At 37.6% G+C, this 17,299-nt stretch overlaps 1 protein-coding gene across 1 annotated transcript; it reads right to left on the reverse strand.

Annotated features, from left to right (window-relative positions):
- Nucleotides 1–13,431: 13,431 nt before the first annotated feature.
- LOC149174942 (MYB-like transcription factor ETC3) lies at nt 13,432–16,004 on the reverse strand. The gene is made up of 3 exons (XM_089419460.1): nt 15,562–16,004; nt 15,354–15,444; nt 13,432–13,791 (listed from the first exon to the last, which is right to left on the reverse strand). The coding sequence occupies exons 1-3, from the start codon at nt 15,614–15,616 to the stop codon at nt 13,692–13,694; spliced, it is 246 nt and encodes an 81-aa protein (XP_089275586.1). The 5' UTR covers nt 15,617–16,004; the 3' UTR covers nt 13,432–13,691.
- Nucleotides 16,005–17,299: the final 1,295 nt, after the last annotated feature.

Raw genomic sequence — 17,299 nt, forward strand, 5'->3', positions numbered from 1 at the left:
TTATAGATCACAGAAACTTGAATTTAAAAAAAAAAAAAAAAAAAAAAAAAAAACTATTATTAAATTATTAAGAAGTATATTTGATGTGTAATTCCATCAGTAATCAACCAAGATATCATTCACACACACATATATAGTAAATATATTACCAAACATTTTTCTATTGCACACTGTGGGACTACTTGCAAATCAATTCCAAACACACCACATTGGTGTATGAGACCCCCCTTCTTACAAGGGACTCACAGTGTACAAAGGCATACATACTCTACCCCTCTGGTTTTGAACCTTTAACCTCTTAGAAGGAAATGCATGCTCTTAACTATTAAACCCACTCAAATAATTAATTAGTTGTTGCTAAATAATCCCTTCTTTTTAGTATTTAAAAAAATTTATAATTATGACTCAAATTTAACAATAAACTTAATTCATGTTTATTAGAATTTCAAATTATTTTATAATTTAAACATCCTGTTTCTTTTGAATTTGATCCATTTTCAGTGTCGAGAACACGGAACGGTTGTAATAGATGAAGATTTGAGTGCCTTCTTGCTTTACAATTCTGTAAGATTAATCCATTCGTAGATAGGATATTTGAAACAGCTAGCTAGAAGGTGAACTTGGCAAAAACGAGAATTCTATGTTTATTGAATAAGAGGTATTATAGAAAAATAATTAAAAATAAAAGTCAAATAAAAAATATCAGGGATAAATGAAATAATAAAAAATATCAGGGATGGATGAAATATTTTATGTTTTATTTAGTTAGTCTATAAAGTCAACAATCTTTTGTTTTACTCAGGTAGTTTAGAAAGTCAACAGTTTTTTCTTTATAGAGTTGTTTTTAGTGTGATTTTTTGGACTTTCTGGTGCTATAATTTGGTGGAAAAATTTGAGCTAAAATATCAATTTGTGTTATTTAAACTGGTTTTTTTACTGTATATGGATTCAGCACCCTAAAAAACCTCTAGGGCACTTTGATTAAATAGAGGTTACCCATCAAACTTATGATTTGAATAAATTCCTACTAGATTTTAGAGAAATTAGACTAGAAAAACTTCCAAAAAATCATACTAAAAACAACTCCTTTCTTATTCAACTACACATGCAACTTAAAATTTCAAATGATTCAAAACTTTAATAAAATTAATATAAAATGCAGACAGATCGGAATGGCCAAAAGTTATGAAGCAAAATGCCAAGTGACCAGATTCAACTTTAAAAATGACTTTGAAAATCAAATTCGTTTGTGGAATGTTTGCTGCCCCATTACTCCCAATTTGCAATGCAATGCACACGAAAATGCAATCCTACAATGGCATATAAAACCGGCAATATGCCATTTTTAAATGCAAAGGAAAAAGTATAAAATATTGCATATATATTCGTTTAGATCATTTAAGTTAGGATGTACAATTTACTCAAATCTCACCTCTTGAGGTGTAAGTTTTTTTTTTGAGTGTAGAACTTGAGAAAGGGTTTGCATTTCAAGGAATTTGATCCCTCGTGGAGCATAATAGATGGGAGTTAAATGGATGTATATTGGTTATTAGATTTTTCATAAAAAATGGGAACTTTTTAGACACTAAGTTTTTATGATTTTATCGATAATGAAATGTTGTTGTTTAAAGAAGCACAATTTTGTCTGGACACTGAATTTATTGCTAGAATCTGACAAAAAATTATTCAACAAATCTGACTGTGTGAGTGGTTAAATCATTTGTTTTTATCGAAGAAATGGATTTAGCATCAAGAACCTATGGGGCACCCAAAATCCTAAAGCTTGACAGTTGTAACCTTGATTTTCAAAAATTTCCGCCAGATTTTCTTAAAATCATGCCTGAATTGCTATTGTTTATTGCATGAAATTCTACGGATAATGAAGTTGGTTTTCTTCCCAATTAATGGCGATATGCTTGTGTTTTTTAATGGAAATGGTGTAAATTTATTAGTGTAGGGAGCTAAGTAAAGTATGTGAACACTTCCAAATATTTTTTATATGAAATTTAAAATATTTAACATAAAATTATAATGAGAATTTGATTTATTTAAATATGTATGAAATAAATTAAAAACTAAAAATAGTTTTTAGATGTAACTATCTATTAAACACCCTTTTTAATCTAGTCATTTCCTCTATATGGTCCCTTTCTCCACTCGCTTTCCTCAAACTAAATTTGATGGTGCTTCAAAGGGGAATTTGGGTCCAACCAGATTTGGGGGTATAATAAGAGACCACAAAGGCCTTCCACTCTTCATATACTCAAGCTCCTTGGGCATTAAAAGTAATAATGCAGCAAAACTCACTGACCTAGTCACTAGGCTGAAAATCGCAGAGGCACAAGAGTACTCCAAATTTTTTGTGGAAGGTGATTCTCAGCTTCTCATCAACATGCTCTACAAGCTATAGAATGGCACCCTAGTTCATAAATGCTCTAGAAGCACTCATCTGCAGGGCCTCATCCCTTTTGACCCATATCCCAGTGATTATCCCATCCCACATCCAATGGACATCAAATAAAGTAGTAGATATGTTAGCCAATCATGAATGTCAGGAGTCTTTGGTAGTGCTCTCCTCCACTTGGAACCTTTTGCAGGAGTCCTCCGTCAAAGACATGTGTTGGCAGCTTATTAAGCGGGATACATTCGTCTCGCATGGGGTGTCTGTGTTCATTAGGGGAATTTTGAGGTCTAAAATGGGCCTCCTAAGAAAAATGTACAACCAAAATAAACTTTATAAGGACCAGTAGGATTCAAGATGGTAATGTCAACCATGGGGGATGATTCACCATTTTTTGAGTAAAAAAGTAAAAAGATTAAAAAATAATAAAATAATAAAACTACTTTTTCAACTCATATTTTCAACTTATCTCCCTAATGTTTTACTCAAATTTCAAGGGGGAGTACTTGTTGGATGCAAAATTTAATTCATCATCCAAAAAGTACCCATGTTGCGTACTTTCGATGGACCCTGCGACACGAAAAATGATAAATACATTACAAGCGTGATTGCAATTACATTTTTCATGTATTTCTCATTTTTCGTGTAGCAGGGTCCATCGAAAGTGTGCAACATGGGTACTCCTTGGATGAGGAATCGAATTATGCATCCAATGAGTGTTCCCACTCAAAATTTCAGTAAACCCATAGGGAGATAAGTTGACAAAGTAGTTTTTTCTTTTTTCCTCTAATATTTGATGATGTAATCTAATCATATTTTATTATTTCCACTATTATTTATTAATTTCCTTAGGAGGTTCATTTTAGACCTCAAAATTCCCCTAATGGCAAAAGCAGTGGAGGGGGGGCAAGCTGCCACTACCCCACCTGGTCAAGTGGCTAGGGGACATGGCAGCATGTGCCCATGAAGCATATTTATAGCATTTACGATCTCTAGACCTTGCCCCATACGAGTTGACTATAGGTGATCCGAATTGGATCCTTAAACATTTCTCTTGAATGTTTAAAAATTATGTCAGATCAAATCTTATGAATAACAAGTATCAGAAATGGCCTCTGGACAATGGCAATTGTGGCCTGCACAGAACAACGAGGACCCTCGATCAAAGCGCACTGACCGTTGGCCCATGGAGTCTGCGCAGGGACGGAAATTGGCAATCGGAAGCCCAGATCCAGAAACAGAGGCAGTTTCTGATATGCGATTAGCGCTATCGCAGGGCAAAAACATCAGAGAAGGAAAGCCCCGAGTGCTCAGTCACGAGGAAAACGGGGAAACCATGTAGAAAGCGCTAGAAGGCGGGTCCCTTGCCCAAAATCGGCAGGATATTGCGTGCACTTCGAGCGGTAAGCAGGTTTGGCCAAGTTCAATGCGATGCCACACACTGGGCGATGCGTGTCCAACGGATGAGAGAGAAAAACCGCTTATATCACATGAGTAACGGTCGAGCAACTCACCCGCGTGATATAGACAGAGACCGTAGGATCTGGAGGCTCTAGATCAACGGCGAAGGTTTAACCCGATGGAAGACTGGATTTGACAGGGAAATAGGTTGAGGCGCATAAAGGTTTGAGGTCCGACATGACCACTGAGCTGGCAAGAGAATCAGTTTTGTAGGCAAAACCTGGAGTAATGGAACTAATGACCTCGAAGGCAACTGGCACTCAGTCCATAAGGTGACAAGTGGCCACCTCTATGTGCATCGTTACACAGTGATGATGATGCAGAGCAGGGGAATTCCAGCGGACAGAGGCAGGAAATCTAGAGAGCCGGGAAGATGAAATGAGCAGTCGGGGAACAGATTGGATTTAAGACATGAACAGACAGAGAGAGAGACGGAGATAAAAAGAGAAGCAGAAATCCGAAAAGGCCAGAAAGAAGCGAATTGCAGAGAGCAGAGAAGCCACGCTGACCTGCAAAGCAAAGGCGGCATCGTGCAGACAGAGACAGAGAGAGTCTGAGAGCCTGTGAACTCCAAAGAAGGCTTGAAAGGTTCAAGCAACTCCTCTATGCATTCATGTCTGGTATTGAGTACCAAATTGGACTCATACCACCAAGATCAGTTGAGGTCGAAAGTCAGTAAGGGGAATGTGTGTATAGAGACTTAGGGGATCCAAGTACCATCCTACTGATCGTTCTCTGTTAAGTGAGTCCCACTTTGAGCTCCTTGTTGTAACATCTCTGTTTTAAGACCCAGTAGAAAGGCCACCATTGAAGGCTGGACCAGGGGACGTAGCGCAAGAGGATTGGGTGAACTCCTTATTAAATTTGTTGTGTCTTTGAATTTGCTTACTATGTTTCTCCTGCTGTTTCAAGTGTCTGTGTATTTCACAATCTGATCGATACATCGCCTAAAATAACATAGACACACCCCAACACATGAGTCTGTAATACCTTCATCGATTAACTGAGATCATTCACAAGTGATTTTCAGATCAAGTGGTATCAGAGCTCCTAGGTTGTTTAAGGTTAGACAAGCTTGTGTTGGATTTGTTGTTGAATGCTAACTACATCAAAGCTTAAATTAGGAGAAGGGGAGTTGGTCAAAACTAACCCAGAAATTGGAAGAGTCTATCTTCAGAAGAAAGTCCCTTGGGACCAGATCCTCAATTTATAGATAGTTTCTTGGCCTTGAGGTCCATGGTAGAGGAAATATATAGGGATTTTAGGAAACATAAAGATGAAGATTCATCAGGCTCCAAACAAGATAAAGGAGAAGAAGAATCTCTCCTCCATGACCACTCAAGAGGCAAAGGGAAAGAAGAAAACTTTCTCACACCTCTTAATAGCCCTGAACATAAAAAGAAGACATATTTGATTAAATTAGATGTTAAATTTGATTTACCCATATATGATGGAGAGTTGAATGCAGAGAAGATGGATAATTGGATCAAACAAATTGATGTTTATTGCAGAGTGCAGAGTATCGACTCAGACAAGAGTAAGATTCAGCTGGCTAGCCTACGCCTTGGAGGCACTGCCTTGGTATGGTGGGAAGGTAGGACACAAGCTGACATGAAGAAACATGGTAAGATTCTTTCTGTCTGGAGTGAATTTGTTTCTGCAATAAAAAAGCAGTTCTATCCACTAGCTTACATGCAGCAAGCCATGATGAGCTGGCAAACTCTTCGCCAATTGAAAGGGCAAAGTGTACAAGGTTACACCCAAGAATTTAGGAAAAGAGCTTTGATTCTAGGAATTTCATTAAACTCACATGAGACTTTGCTGAAGTACATAGGGGGTCTACACTGTTACATGAGGCACACTATCCTCATGTTTAATCCCACTAGTATAGATGAGGTATATGTTCAAGCTACGCATCTAGAAGCTAGAGGAAAGAATGGGAACCTAGAAGTTGGGGGATCATCTAAACCCCTTGCAAGCAAGAATAAGGATAAAAGAAAACATAAATGGAAAGAAAGGAAGGCCAATACTACAGAAAAGACAAAGCCTTCATGCACTCACTATAAAAAGGATGGGCATAATGATGAGCACTGTTGGATTCTGCATCTGGAGCTGAGAGCTAAGAAGTTCAAGGGCAAGAAGAAGAAGACTGCTGCAGCTATTCAAAAAGATTTGGGGTCGGACTCAAGAGATGAAACAACCATTGCAGCCACAGGTATAAGAGGTTGTCCGCTTTAGAGAATGCAGAAATCAAGAAGTAGGTGCAGGAGTTGCTCGAGAAGGGGTTCATCAGACCTAGCACATCACCATGTGGGTCACCAATTGTTTTGGTGAGAAAGAAAGATGGTTTTAGGAGAATGTGCATTGATTACCGAGCACTGAATAAGATAACAATAAAAAATCGTTATCCCCTTCCTCACATAGATGATCTATTAGATCAACTGAAATAAGCTGTTTATTTTTCCAATTTAGACTTGCATAGTGGATATCATCAGGTCAGAGTTGTAGAACAAGATGCATGGAACACTGTTTTCAAAACAAAGCAGGGATTGTATGAGTGGTTGGTTATGCCTTTTGGCTTAACCAATGCTCCTGCTACTTTCATGAGAATAATGAATGATGTACTCAGACCCTTTCTTGATGATTTTGTTATTGTATAACCGGATGACATTCTTATATTTAGCAAAACTTGGGAAGAACATTTAAAGCATGTTAAGCAGACACTAGATGTTTTGAAAAGAGAAAAAATTTATGTTAAACTCTCAAAATGTGAATGTGGCAAAACATCTTTGAATTATCTGGGTCATATAATAGGGGGTGGTGAATTGAAGATAGATCCCTATAAGGTGGCATTCATTGTAAACTGGCCTAAACCCAAATCTGCTACAGAAGTTAGAAGCTTCTTAGGAGCAGCACAATATTGGAGAAAGTTCATTTCTAACTTTTCCTTAATTGCAGCTCCCTTACATGCTTTAACAGGATTGAACAAGGTGTTTTAGTGGGGAGGCAAACAGCAGAAAGCCTTCGACACCTTGAAAGAAAAGATTAGTACAGCACCAGTACTAGCACTACCTGATCTTCAGAGATCGTTTGAGATCCAAATAGATGCCAGTGACTATGCCATGGGAGTAGTGTTGATACAGCACGGTAAACCCATATGTTATCATTCTAAGACATTTAATTCTGCAGTAGTTAACTATCCTACATATGATAAAGAATTGTATGCATTAGTACAAAGTGTAAAAAAGTGGAAACATTACTTAATGGACAAAGAGACAATCATACACACTGATCATCAACCACTTCAATACCTACACTCCCAAACTAAGTTGCAACAATCAAGACACTATAGGTGCATGGGTTTTCTACAACAGTTTTATTTAGTCATCAGATATAAGAAGGGCATACACAATAAAGTTGCAGATATGTTATCTAGACACATTATAAATGCATCCACTATACTTAAGCATAATTCAATACTGCATGAGAGCTACATTGAACAATATGCTCAAAATATAGATTTCAAGGATGTATATGCAACTTTAAGTCAAGGAAAACAAGTAGAAGAACTAGATTATCATGTTAAGGACTGACTCTTGTATCATTGTGAGAAGCTATGCATTCCGGAAACTGAAAGAGTAAAGATAATTCGAGAAGCACACACTTCTCTAATATCAGGTCACTTTGGGGTAAGTAAAACGGTTGCACAACTGCAAAGATTTTGTTATTGGCCCAAAATGAATGAGACAGTTTCTAGATATGTAAGAGGGTGTACCATGTGTGCTAAAAGCAAGCCCAGCAATAGAAAACTAGGCTTGTACACTCCACTGCCAGTTCCTTCTCATCCTTGGGAAAGTGTTTCCATGGACTTTGTTGGAGGACTGCCTAAATCTAGGAAAGGTCATGACTATTTATATGTTGTTGTGGATAGGTTCAGCAAAATGTGTATTTTGATACCCTGTAATAAACAGATTACAGCTGAACAAACTGCAAAGTTGTTCTTTCAGCATGCATGGGTTCATTTTGGATTACCCACTTCCATCGTATCTGATCGAGACACCCGATTTGTTGGGAAGTTTTGGTCGAATTTGTGGGAACTGATGGACACCAGACTGAAGAAAAGCACAACCTTTAATCCACAGACAGATGGCCAGACAGAAGTGGTCAACAGGACAGTGATCCAGTTGCTCAAAGGCTATTGCAGCAAGCATCCCAAACTTTGGGATGAACATTTGTGTTATGTGCAGCATGCTTACAACCAAGCAAAACATTCTTCTACATAGAGATCTCCTTTTGAGACCTGTTTTGGTTTCACACCAAGGTCTCCCTTGGATTTTGTCTTTGGTAAAGACATAGCAGTTGATGGACACAGTGATGTGGACAAGGCAACCAAGTTCATTGAACAAATCCAAGAGATTCACCAGGTAGTACAGGAACAACTGGAAAAGAGCCAAGCCAAATACAAGGCAAGGCATGACAAGCATCAGATGGAGCATAGTTTCCAAGTTGGTGATCAAGTCTGGCTGTATATCAGCAAAGACAAAATGCAAGGTGAAGGTAAAAAGCTAAAGCCAATAAGGTATGGACCTTTCAAGATACTTGAGAAAATTGGTGAGAATGCTTTTCGCCTTGATTTACCAGCTTACATGCACATCTACTCAGTCATTAATGCAGACAACTTGAGACTATTTGAACCTTCATTAATTGAAGATCCCGAAGAGCAAAGTCAATTGCCTTCTATTGATGATCTGTTACCTGAATATCTCAATGAATTGCAGGAAGACACAGTTCTGGACAGGAAGGTGAGGACGATGTGTAGGGGAGATGTTGAGTACCTCAGGATTGGACTCAAGGGTTCAAAGCCAAGCAGTGAAAAATGGATAGAGATTGGACAAGTGAGACAGTTATATCCTCACTTAGTCAATGCTTGAAAACCAACTTTTGGTGGTCCAAAAGCTTTTTCAGTGGGAAGGCCGTGATCCAAATTAGATCCTTAAACATTTCTCATGACTGTTTAAAAATTATGTCAGATCAAATCTTATGAATAACAAGTATTAGAAATGACCTCTAGACAATGGCAATTGTGGCCTGCACGGAACAACAAGGACCCTTGGTCAAAGCACGCTGACCATTGGCCCATGGAGTTCGCGCAGGGACACAAATTGGCAATCGGAAGCCTAGATCCAGAAACAGAGGCAGTTTCTGATACGCGATTAGCGCTAAATCGCATATCGTAGGGCAAAAACCTCAGAGAAGGAAAGCCCCGAGTGCTCGATCACGAGGAAAACGAGAAATCGTGTAGAAAGCACTAGAAGGCAGGTCCCGCGCCAAAAACCGACAGGATATCGCGTGCACTTCTAGCGATAAACGGGTTTGGCCGAGTTCAGCATGATGCCACACATTGGGCGACGCGTGTCCAGCGGATGAGAGAGAAAAACCGCTTATATCGTGTGAGTAACGGTCGAGCAACTCACCTGCGCAATATAGATGGAGACCGTAGGATCTGGAGGCTCCAGATCAATGGCGGAGGTTTAACCCGATGGAAGACCGGATTTGATGGGGAAATAGGCTGAGGCGCATAAAGGTTTGAGGTCCGACATGACCGCTGAGCTAGCAGGAGAATCAATTTCGTGGGAAAAACCTGGAGTAACAGAAATAACGACCCTTCGAAGGCAACTGGCACTCAGTCCGTAAGGCGACAAGTGGCCACCTCTCTGTGCATCATTACACAGTGATGATGACACAGAGCAGGGGAATTCTAGCGGACAGAGGCAGGCGATCCAGAGAGCTGGGAAGACGAAACGAGCAGTTAGGGAACAGATTGGATTTAAGCCACGAATGGACAAAGTGAGAGACAGAGAGAGAAAGAGAAGCAGAAAGCCGAAAAGGCTAGAAAGAAGTGAATTGCAGAGAGTAGAGAAGCCGCGCTGACTTGCAGAGTAAAGGCAGCATCATGCAGACAAAGACAGAGAGAGTCCGAGAGTCTGTGAACTCCAAAGAAGGCTTTGAAGGTTCAAGCAACTCCTCTGTGCATTCCTATCTGGTATTGAGTACCAAATTGGACTCATACCACCGAGATCAGTTGAGGTCGAAGTCAGTAAGGGGAGTCTGTGTACTCTAGAGACTTGGGGGATCCAAGTACCATCCTACTGATCATTCTCTGTTAAGTGAGTCTCACTTTGAGCTCCTTGTTGTAACATCTCTGTTTTAAGACCCAATAGAAAGGCCACCACTGAAGGCTAGACTAGGAGACGTAGCCCAGGAGGATTGGGTGAACTCCTTATTAAATTTGTTGTGTCTTTGAATTTTCTTACTGTGTTTCTCTTACTGTTTCAAGTGTCTGTGTATTTCGCAATCTGATCAATCCATCACCTAAAATAACATAGACACACCCTAGCACATGAGTCTGTAATACCTTCATTAATTAACTGAGATCATTCACGAGTGATTTTCAGATAAATAGGACCCCTGACCCATGCCTAAACATTATCACTACATTTAATACTCATCGTCTTTCCAAGGTATGTCAAATCTTTGTTTATGTGGTGATTATTCTAATGGATCTCTCCTCCTTGACACAACTCCATTTGGTGCAATTTGATATCAGACTTCCCCGTCTACAACCCCCATCTTGGCTCTCATCAATTCGAATTTGGGGCACTGGCCAACCCACTTTTGTGAGCCTTGGCTAGGCCCTACTCTTCTGTGTTTGGTACTCATCTGCTGCTCCAAAATTAGCAGGTCTTCCCTCCTCAAAGAAACTCAATGAAATTTTCCAATTGGCGCTTTGGAATGTCAAACTAGTTTTGTTATTTCATTGTCTCCGCAGAATCAACATGCATGTTGTGGTCTCCAACTCTGGCTCCCCATGCATGTTGGCTGAAGGTTCCTCTAGGTGTTAGACCTCTTTAGCAGGAGCTCCCTTAATTACGTTTGGTTTGAATTACTCTCTTCGCTTGGTTTTTGCTTGTTATATTAAACCCATTATTGGCATTTCCCTAGCCAACTTTCTTGCTAAGCACTCTCCAAGCTATCCTCAACTTTCTCTTGAGGCTTTGTGTCTTTTCTCTGGTATATCTTTTGTGGATCCTTACTTTCTCTCAATAGTTTCTTTGCGAGATTTTTGTTTTCCTCTCCACTCCCTCTCCGACTCCCAGTCATGTAGCCCTTTCTCTACTTCACGTGGCACCTCCCTTTAAACTTGTCGTTTGTACGTCCCCCTCCACCCTTGCACCCCCCCCCCGCTTATCCCCTATTTTCTCTCGAGGCTCTGTTTTTTTTCTCTGGTATATCTCTTATAGATCCTTACTTTCTCTCACTAGTTTCTCTGTGAGATTTTTGTTTTCCTCCCCACTCCCTCCCAAGCAGGATCAACCTTCTCGTGGTTTATTGACTATTTTCTCCTATTTTAAGTCTTGGATTCCTCTGACTCCCAGTCATGTAGCCCTTTCTTTGCTTCACGTGGCACCTCTCTTTAAACTTGTCGTTTGTACACCCCCCTTCATCCCTTGCACCCCCCCACCTCCGACAACTTGTTCTTAGATCCTTGTTGGGTCTCCCACCATGCCCTGTCAATGTGCATGTGTCCATCGAGGGGCAACTTATTACCAGGATCAAGCTTCTTGGAAACATTCACGCACCCATCACCACTTGGAGGAAACAATTTCCAGGTTTTCATGAGATCTCATCTTGAGTTCCATCCAGAAGGAGCTAGCCCACATGGAACACGAAGGAAACTCTCAGAGATAACAACTTTCAGACACAAAGGTTTTTACCAAACTGGCAGATTGGGCATTGGATGTTGGACACATGCATAACCACTTCAACTAGAACATATACATCATCGACTTACATTGGCATTTGAAGTTTCTCCTCAACATAATTCTAATGGGCCAGTGTGAGCATCGAGTAGATACCCTACACTCTTTGGAGCATTTGCATCGTCATATGAGAGACCTGGATCAACATGATAATCACATTGAGCAACACCTTGGTATTCCTCCCCCAGCGGGCAACACCCCCGGTAACAATGGGAGCCCCATTCCAATTGCAGTCACCAACTTTAATCCCTCTACTTAGTCTTATGCTATGCTCTGGCTTATTTTGCATTTTGATTTCACAGTTAATCCTAATGGTCAATCTGGCCAATTTTTCAGCATATGTATCATTTTTTTAGCCTTTTTGAAGATTATAATATCCTATGCCTCCCTACAAAGAGTGCATTTTTAGTTATTGTCTAGTTTTCCTAGTAAAAGAATAACCTAAAATATCTCGCATATCCATGTACATTCTCGTTCAAAAGGCAATACAATATTTACCCAAAAAAAAACTGTCTACTAAACAAATTGTAATGGGACTATGGCATGTGGTTTTATACATGGGGTTAAGGTTAAATGTTATTGAAAATTATATGATTTTATTAGTAATAGTTTCAGCCATGATTAGAGAGGATGTTAGTTTTCTTGTGGATGTTATCTAAGTTGAAACCATCTTTGAGTCTTGGAATAATACATAACACTCTTTTTGAATGACTAAGAGTTCATATTCCTTGGAAGTAGGAAACACACATTCCAAAACCTATCCCTAGAAGTAATAGAAATTTACTCCCTAATAGACCACCAACATATTCTTTCAAATGATATTACTTTTTAAAATAAGAATGATGAAGTAATCTGCATTGAGTGCATTCTCAAAAACAAAAACAATGTATAATAATTATCCTCACTTCTAATTAACAACTAAATTATTATAAATTTTACCATTTTAAATATTTATTAAAATAAAAATGTTGTTTATGCTGATGTATATATATACGGGAAAAATGGATAGCCAAACATCCCTATAAAATTCTTTACGTTCCACTAATTTGTAAAAAGTAGCCCGTTCATAGTCTTGTGCCATAAAAAAAAGAAGTTATGTTGTTGTTTAGCTGAGTTCTATTTTTAAAATTTTTGGCTAAAATCTTACTAAATATTTTTTAGGGTAATCTTTATTTTTTTATTTAAAATGTTTTTATTATATATGGATTTAATAATTTAAAAAATTTATAAGTATTTTAATGGTGGGGAATTTACTTTAATTTTTGAGGAATTCTAATTTTCAGTTTATAATTCAAATTTGTGATTCCAATATATCTTTATTAAATTTTTAGGAAAATTAGACACTAAAATATATCTTGAAAAACTCTAAAATATATAACAGATAAGCTGCCTTAAAAATTACACTTTAATTTCTGAGGAATTATAATCTTGAATTCACAACTCAAATTTGTGATTCCAACATATCTCTACCAAATTCTAAAAAAATTAGACACTAAAATATACATTATACCTTGAAAAACTCCAAAAACATAAAACAAATAAACTGCCTCAAAATTTATGGTTAAAATAAAGCCAAAAAATGAAAAACTCAAAATTTATGGTTAAAATAAGGCCAAAAAAATTGAAAAACTCCCAAACATATAACAGATAAACTGCGCCAAAAATTATGGTTAAAATAGGGCCAAAAAAGTATCAGTTAGGATATAATGCAACAGTGCCCGGAGTGAAAAAGCAGGTTTAAACATATCTAACAGAGAACTGTTACATGAATTCTGTATAAAGGTTTTCAAATCATGTTATATATCGTTATAAACCGCTTTGTCAGTGGTTACATCGTTTGTAATGGAGACTGCGTGGTCTCGCCAATAGTAAATACATGTATCTGTACTGCAAAATATCCTAAAATACTGTTACAAAATTCATCAGTCTTCTCACACCCCTGTAGCCTGTAACCCTCTCAGAATGTCTGGACAAACAAAATTGTAAAAGAAGAACTACTCCAACAAATCTTACTCGCTGCTCTGATCGATCTCATGACTTCGCATTTTCCAATACCTCTCAATTTCCTCAGTTGTTCGCCATGGGAGGCGCCCAGCAATCAACGCCCACCTGTCATCCAGTTACAAATTACTGAGAAAACTTTTAAAAACACCCACATGTCATGCTGCAAATTATGAAAAAGAACAAACATCCAATGAACCAATTTGCAGCAGCCACCCTACAAATTATTTAGAAAACTTGAAAAGCAGAACATCCAATGAACCAAATTTGCACCTGCCCCTCTCCAAATTATTTAGAAAACTTGAAAAACAGAACGTCCAATTAACCAAATTTGCACCTGCAATTCTACAAATTATTTAGAAATTTTGGAAACCTGAACAGCTGATTAACCAAACTTCCAGAATAATGTTAATGAGTTTGGTACCCTCACACTTACCAACTTAACTGTGGTACATAATCTTCCTTGTTAACATATTTGGTCCCTGGTATGTTTCCGGAATCTGTCTTCTTCTATTTTCAAAATGCATACTTTTTTCATACATAGCAAAGAATGCTTCTTAAAAGGCAATTAACTTATACATGCAACTATGTTGGTAAGGTTTTGTTTCCTTTATGACTATTCTCTCATTTAGATCCTAAATGCTATATCACTTCTGTCATGAACGTACCCATTTTTGTATCCAGTACCATAGCAGAATGACTTATTTTCTATCTGATTAGTCAGGTTTCCATCTTTCTGATGTAGTGGAACTTTTTTTATTATAATACAATCAAGCTTTTTTCTTACTGAAAAAAAAAAAGGTTGAATTTGATATTTAAGAAAATCCTTACAGTTACCAAATGAAATGTTATAAGAAATTATAATTTGATAGAAAAAACATCCTCACATTTACCAAATTTACCAAATGAGATGTTCTAAAAGGAAAAAGCAAGGTGCATGTTTGAGTTATATTTGATCTAATAAGTCAAATATTTTCTCAGTTTTATTCAAATAGATTAAAGATTTTCTATTTAAAATTTGAAACCAAGTGGAAATGATAACATCTCATTATATTAAATAAAATAAAAAATTTCTATATAAAATTTGAAACGAAATAGAGTTGATAACATTTCATTATACTCTACTCTCTCAGTTTTATTCAAACAAATACAAAATCTTCTCTATAGAATTTGAAACCAAATAAAAGCGATAACATTTCATTATACAAGCATTTAATAATCTCTACTCTCTCAGTTTTATTCAAACAGATTAAAAATCTTCTATATAAAATTTGAAACCAAGTGAAAGCGATAACATTTCATTATAAACCCTCAATAATCTCACAAAAACTTTGAGTACATGTTGAAAGAAAAAGGCCAGTTCAATTCTTGAACATATTTGGCTTAATAAATACCCTACCAGTACCCAAATGTCATCTTAAAAGAAAAAATACATGATCCAAGTTTTGTGAATTGACTTAACAGCTACCATCTCAGAACCCCAAATGGCATGTAAAACTGAAGAAGCTCTGTATAAAATTTTCCCATTTGACATCTTAAAAGGGGAAGAGACTCTGTAATTTGGAAGAATATCTGGCCATATTTAGGGGAATAGCCAAGGTCATTCTTGGGTGAATTTGGATTTCGTAGAATAAATCCCTTAAACCTCAAAAAAAACGCAGAGCAGGTACCTGTCACCAAGAAGCTTGTGGAGTCTGATAATCAAATCTTCTTCATCAACAGAGATATCAGAATCCCATGACTCTTGCCGGCTCCTTCCACCTGCAATTATACCAGCAAATTACCACTGGTCCAAAATACAAGTTCCAAAGATTCATTAACCTACCAAATTTCTCCCTTTGCCACAATATTTGAAATAAATCTGGATTCAAAACGTACACTGAGAGTCACTCTCTCCTTCAGAGGACTGCTGCTGAAGGTTTTGCACGTCCATGGCGCTGCTGCTACTGCTCTGCTTCCTCGAAAACTTCAATCCCTGGATTCAACTTCAACTTCTGCTCCGGGAAAACAAAGTGGGTATGCAGAGAATATAAATAGAAAATCTGCTGCATTGAATGAGAAGAATACGAATGAAGAATGACCATTAGGTGTGAATTGCAGTTGAATGGAGAAGAGGGCAAAGAGATCTTGAGCGCTGTGCATGTCAGTGTATATTTTTTGCTATAATAGGACATTTTCCACAGCCGTGATCTCTGCAACCCTGATTTGGGTGGTACATGTCATCCTTGTTTGGTCGAATCCGAAGTTGATTCTACACATGGGATAATGTAAACTAGTAATTTTGAGAGATCCATGCAACTACTAGCACGCCTTCATCATGACCACATTAACTATTTAGCACCAACTTTCCGATTCTGATATCGTGGACTAAGCTACCATTCCATTCTTTCTTGTCTCACTAATTTATTTAATAGCCTTGACCTCTCCTGCCTGCCTAACTATTTGTTTGTTTCTACTTGTGTTATGTCTGGTACTCACTACCTACCAAACTATTCCCCAAAAAGCCCTTTAATCTCAGTACATTATCTACTATTCGCTTTCAGATGAAGTGGGTCATTTTCACACTCTGTACTTGAGACATTAGAAAACTTGAAAGAGTGTGCCTAGAACCAGTAAGAATGTTTGGCATTCAAAAAGCAAAAACTGCGTATATGTTTTATAGTAAATACATGATTTTAAATTCACAAATAGCTTTTTTACAGACTGTCAAAATGGTACGAATGTTTGACATTTGGAGACCCAAAGATGTATCTTTATTTTATAGTCAATATAATATTTTAAATACATTAGAAAACTTGAAAGAGTGTGCCTAGAACTAGTAAGAATGTTTGGCATTTAAAAAGCAAAATATGCGTATATGTTTTATAGTAAATACATGATTTTAAATTCACAAATAGTTTTTTTAACAGACTGTCAAAATGGTACGAATGTTTGAAATTTGAAAACCCAAAAATTATCTTTATTTTATAGTTAATATATGATTTTAAATTCTAAAATATGATTATTATTATTATTTAATTTCAAGGTTACTGCCAAGCTAAACATCATATTGGTGTATGAGACTCCCTTGTTTATGGGACAAGGGACGCACTATATTGGTGTATGAGATCCCCTTGTTTGTGGGATAAGGGACCCCGCACCATATTGGTGTATGAGACTCCTTTGTTTGTGGGACAAGGGACCCACCATATTGGTGTATGAAACCCCTTGTTTGTGGGACAAGGGACCCATCATATTGGTGTATGAGGCCCCTTTGTTTGTGTGACAAGGGACCCCGTACCATATTGGTGTATGAGACCCCCTTGTTTGTGGGACAAGGGACCCACCATATTGGTGTATGAGACCTCCTTGTTTGTGGGACAAGGGACCTCGTGCAGTGATTTGACAAGTCTACGAAGGCATACATACTCTACCCCCTTTGGTTTTGAACCTGTGATTTCTTAGGAGGAAACACATGCTTTTAACTATTAGGCCCACTCAAGTTATATCGAACACATATATTAAAATATTATATGTCAAATGCAAAAGTGAGTTGGTCATATATTTAGGGAGTAAATTAAATAGAATATATTTTAAAAATTGACAACTCCAATGAAAATGTAATTTGATGGAAAAG

This window comes from Pinus tabuliformis, chromosome 4_1, assembly GCF_031772625.1.
Source record: "Pinus tabuliformis cultivar Carrire ecotype Pingquan chromosome 4_1, CPIR1, whole genome shotgun sequence".
Taxonomy (NCBI): Eukaryota; Viridiplantae; Streptophyta; class Pinopsida; order Pinales; family Pinaceae; genus Pinus; species Pinus tabuliformis.

Coding starts and splice junctions, on each gene's coding strand:
- LOC149174942 (XM_089419460.1), bottom strand. CDS start 15,616: ATGGACGTGCAAAACCTTCAGCAGCAGTCCTCTGAAGGAGAGAGTGAC. Junction 15,445..15,561: donor AGGAGAGAGTGACTCTCAGT/GTACGTTTTGAA, acceptor GTATAATTGCAG/GTGGAAGGAGCCGGCAAGAG. Junction 13,792..15,353: donor CACAAGCTTCTTGGTGACAG/GTACCTGCTCTG, acceptor ACTGGATGACAG/GTGGGCGTTGATTGCTGGGC.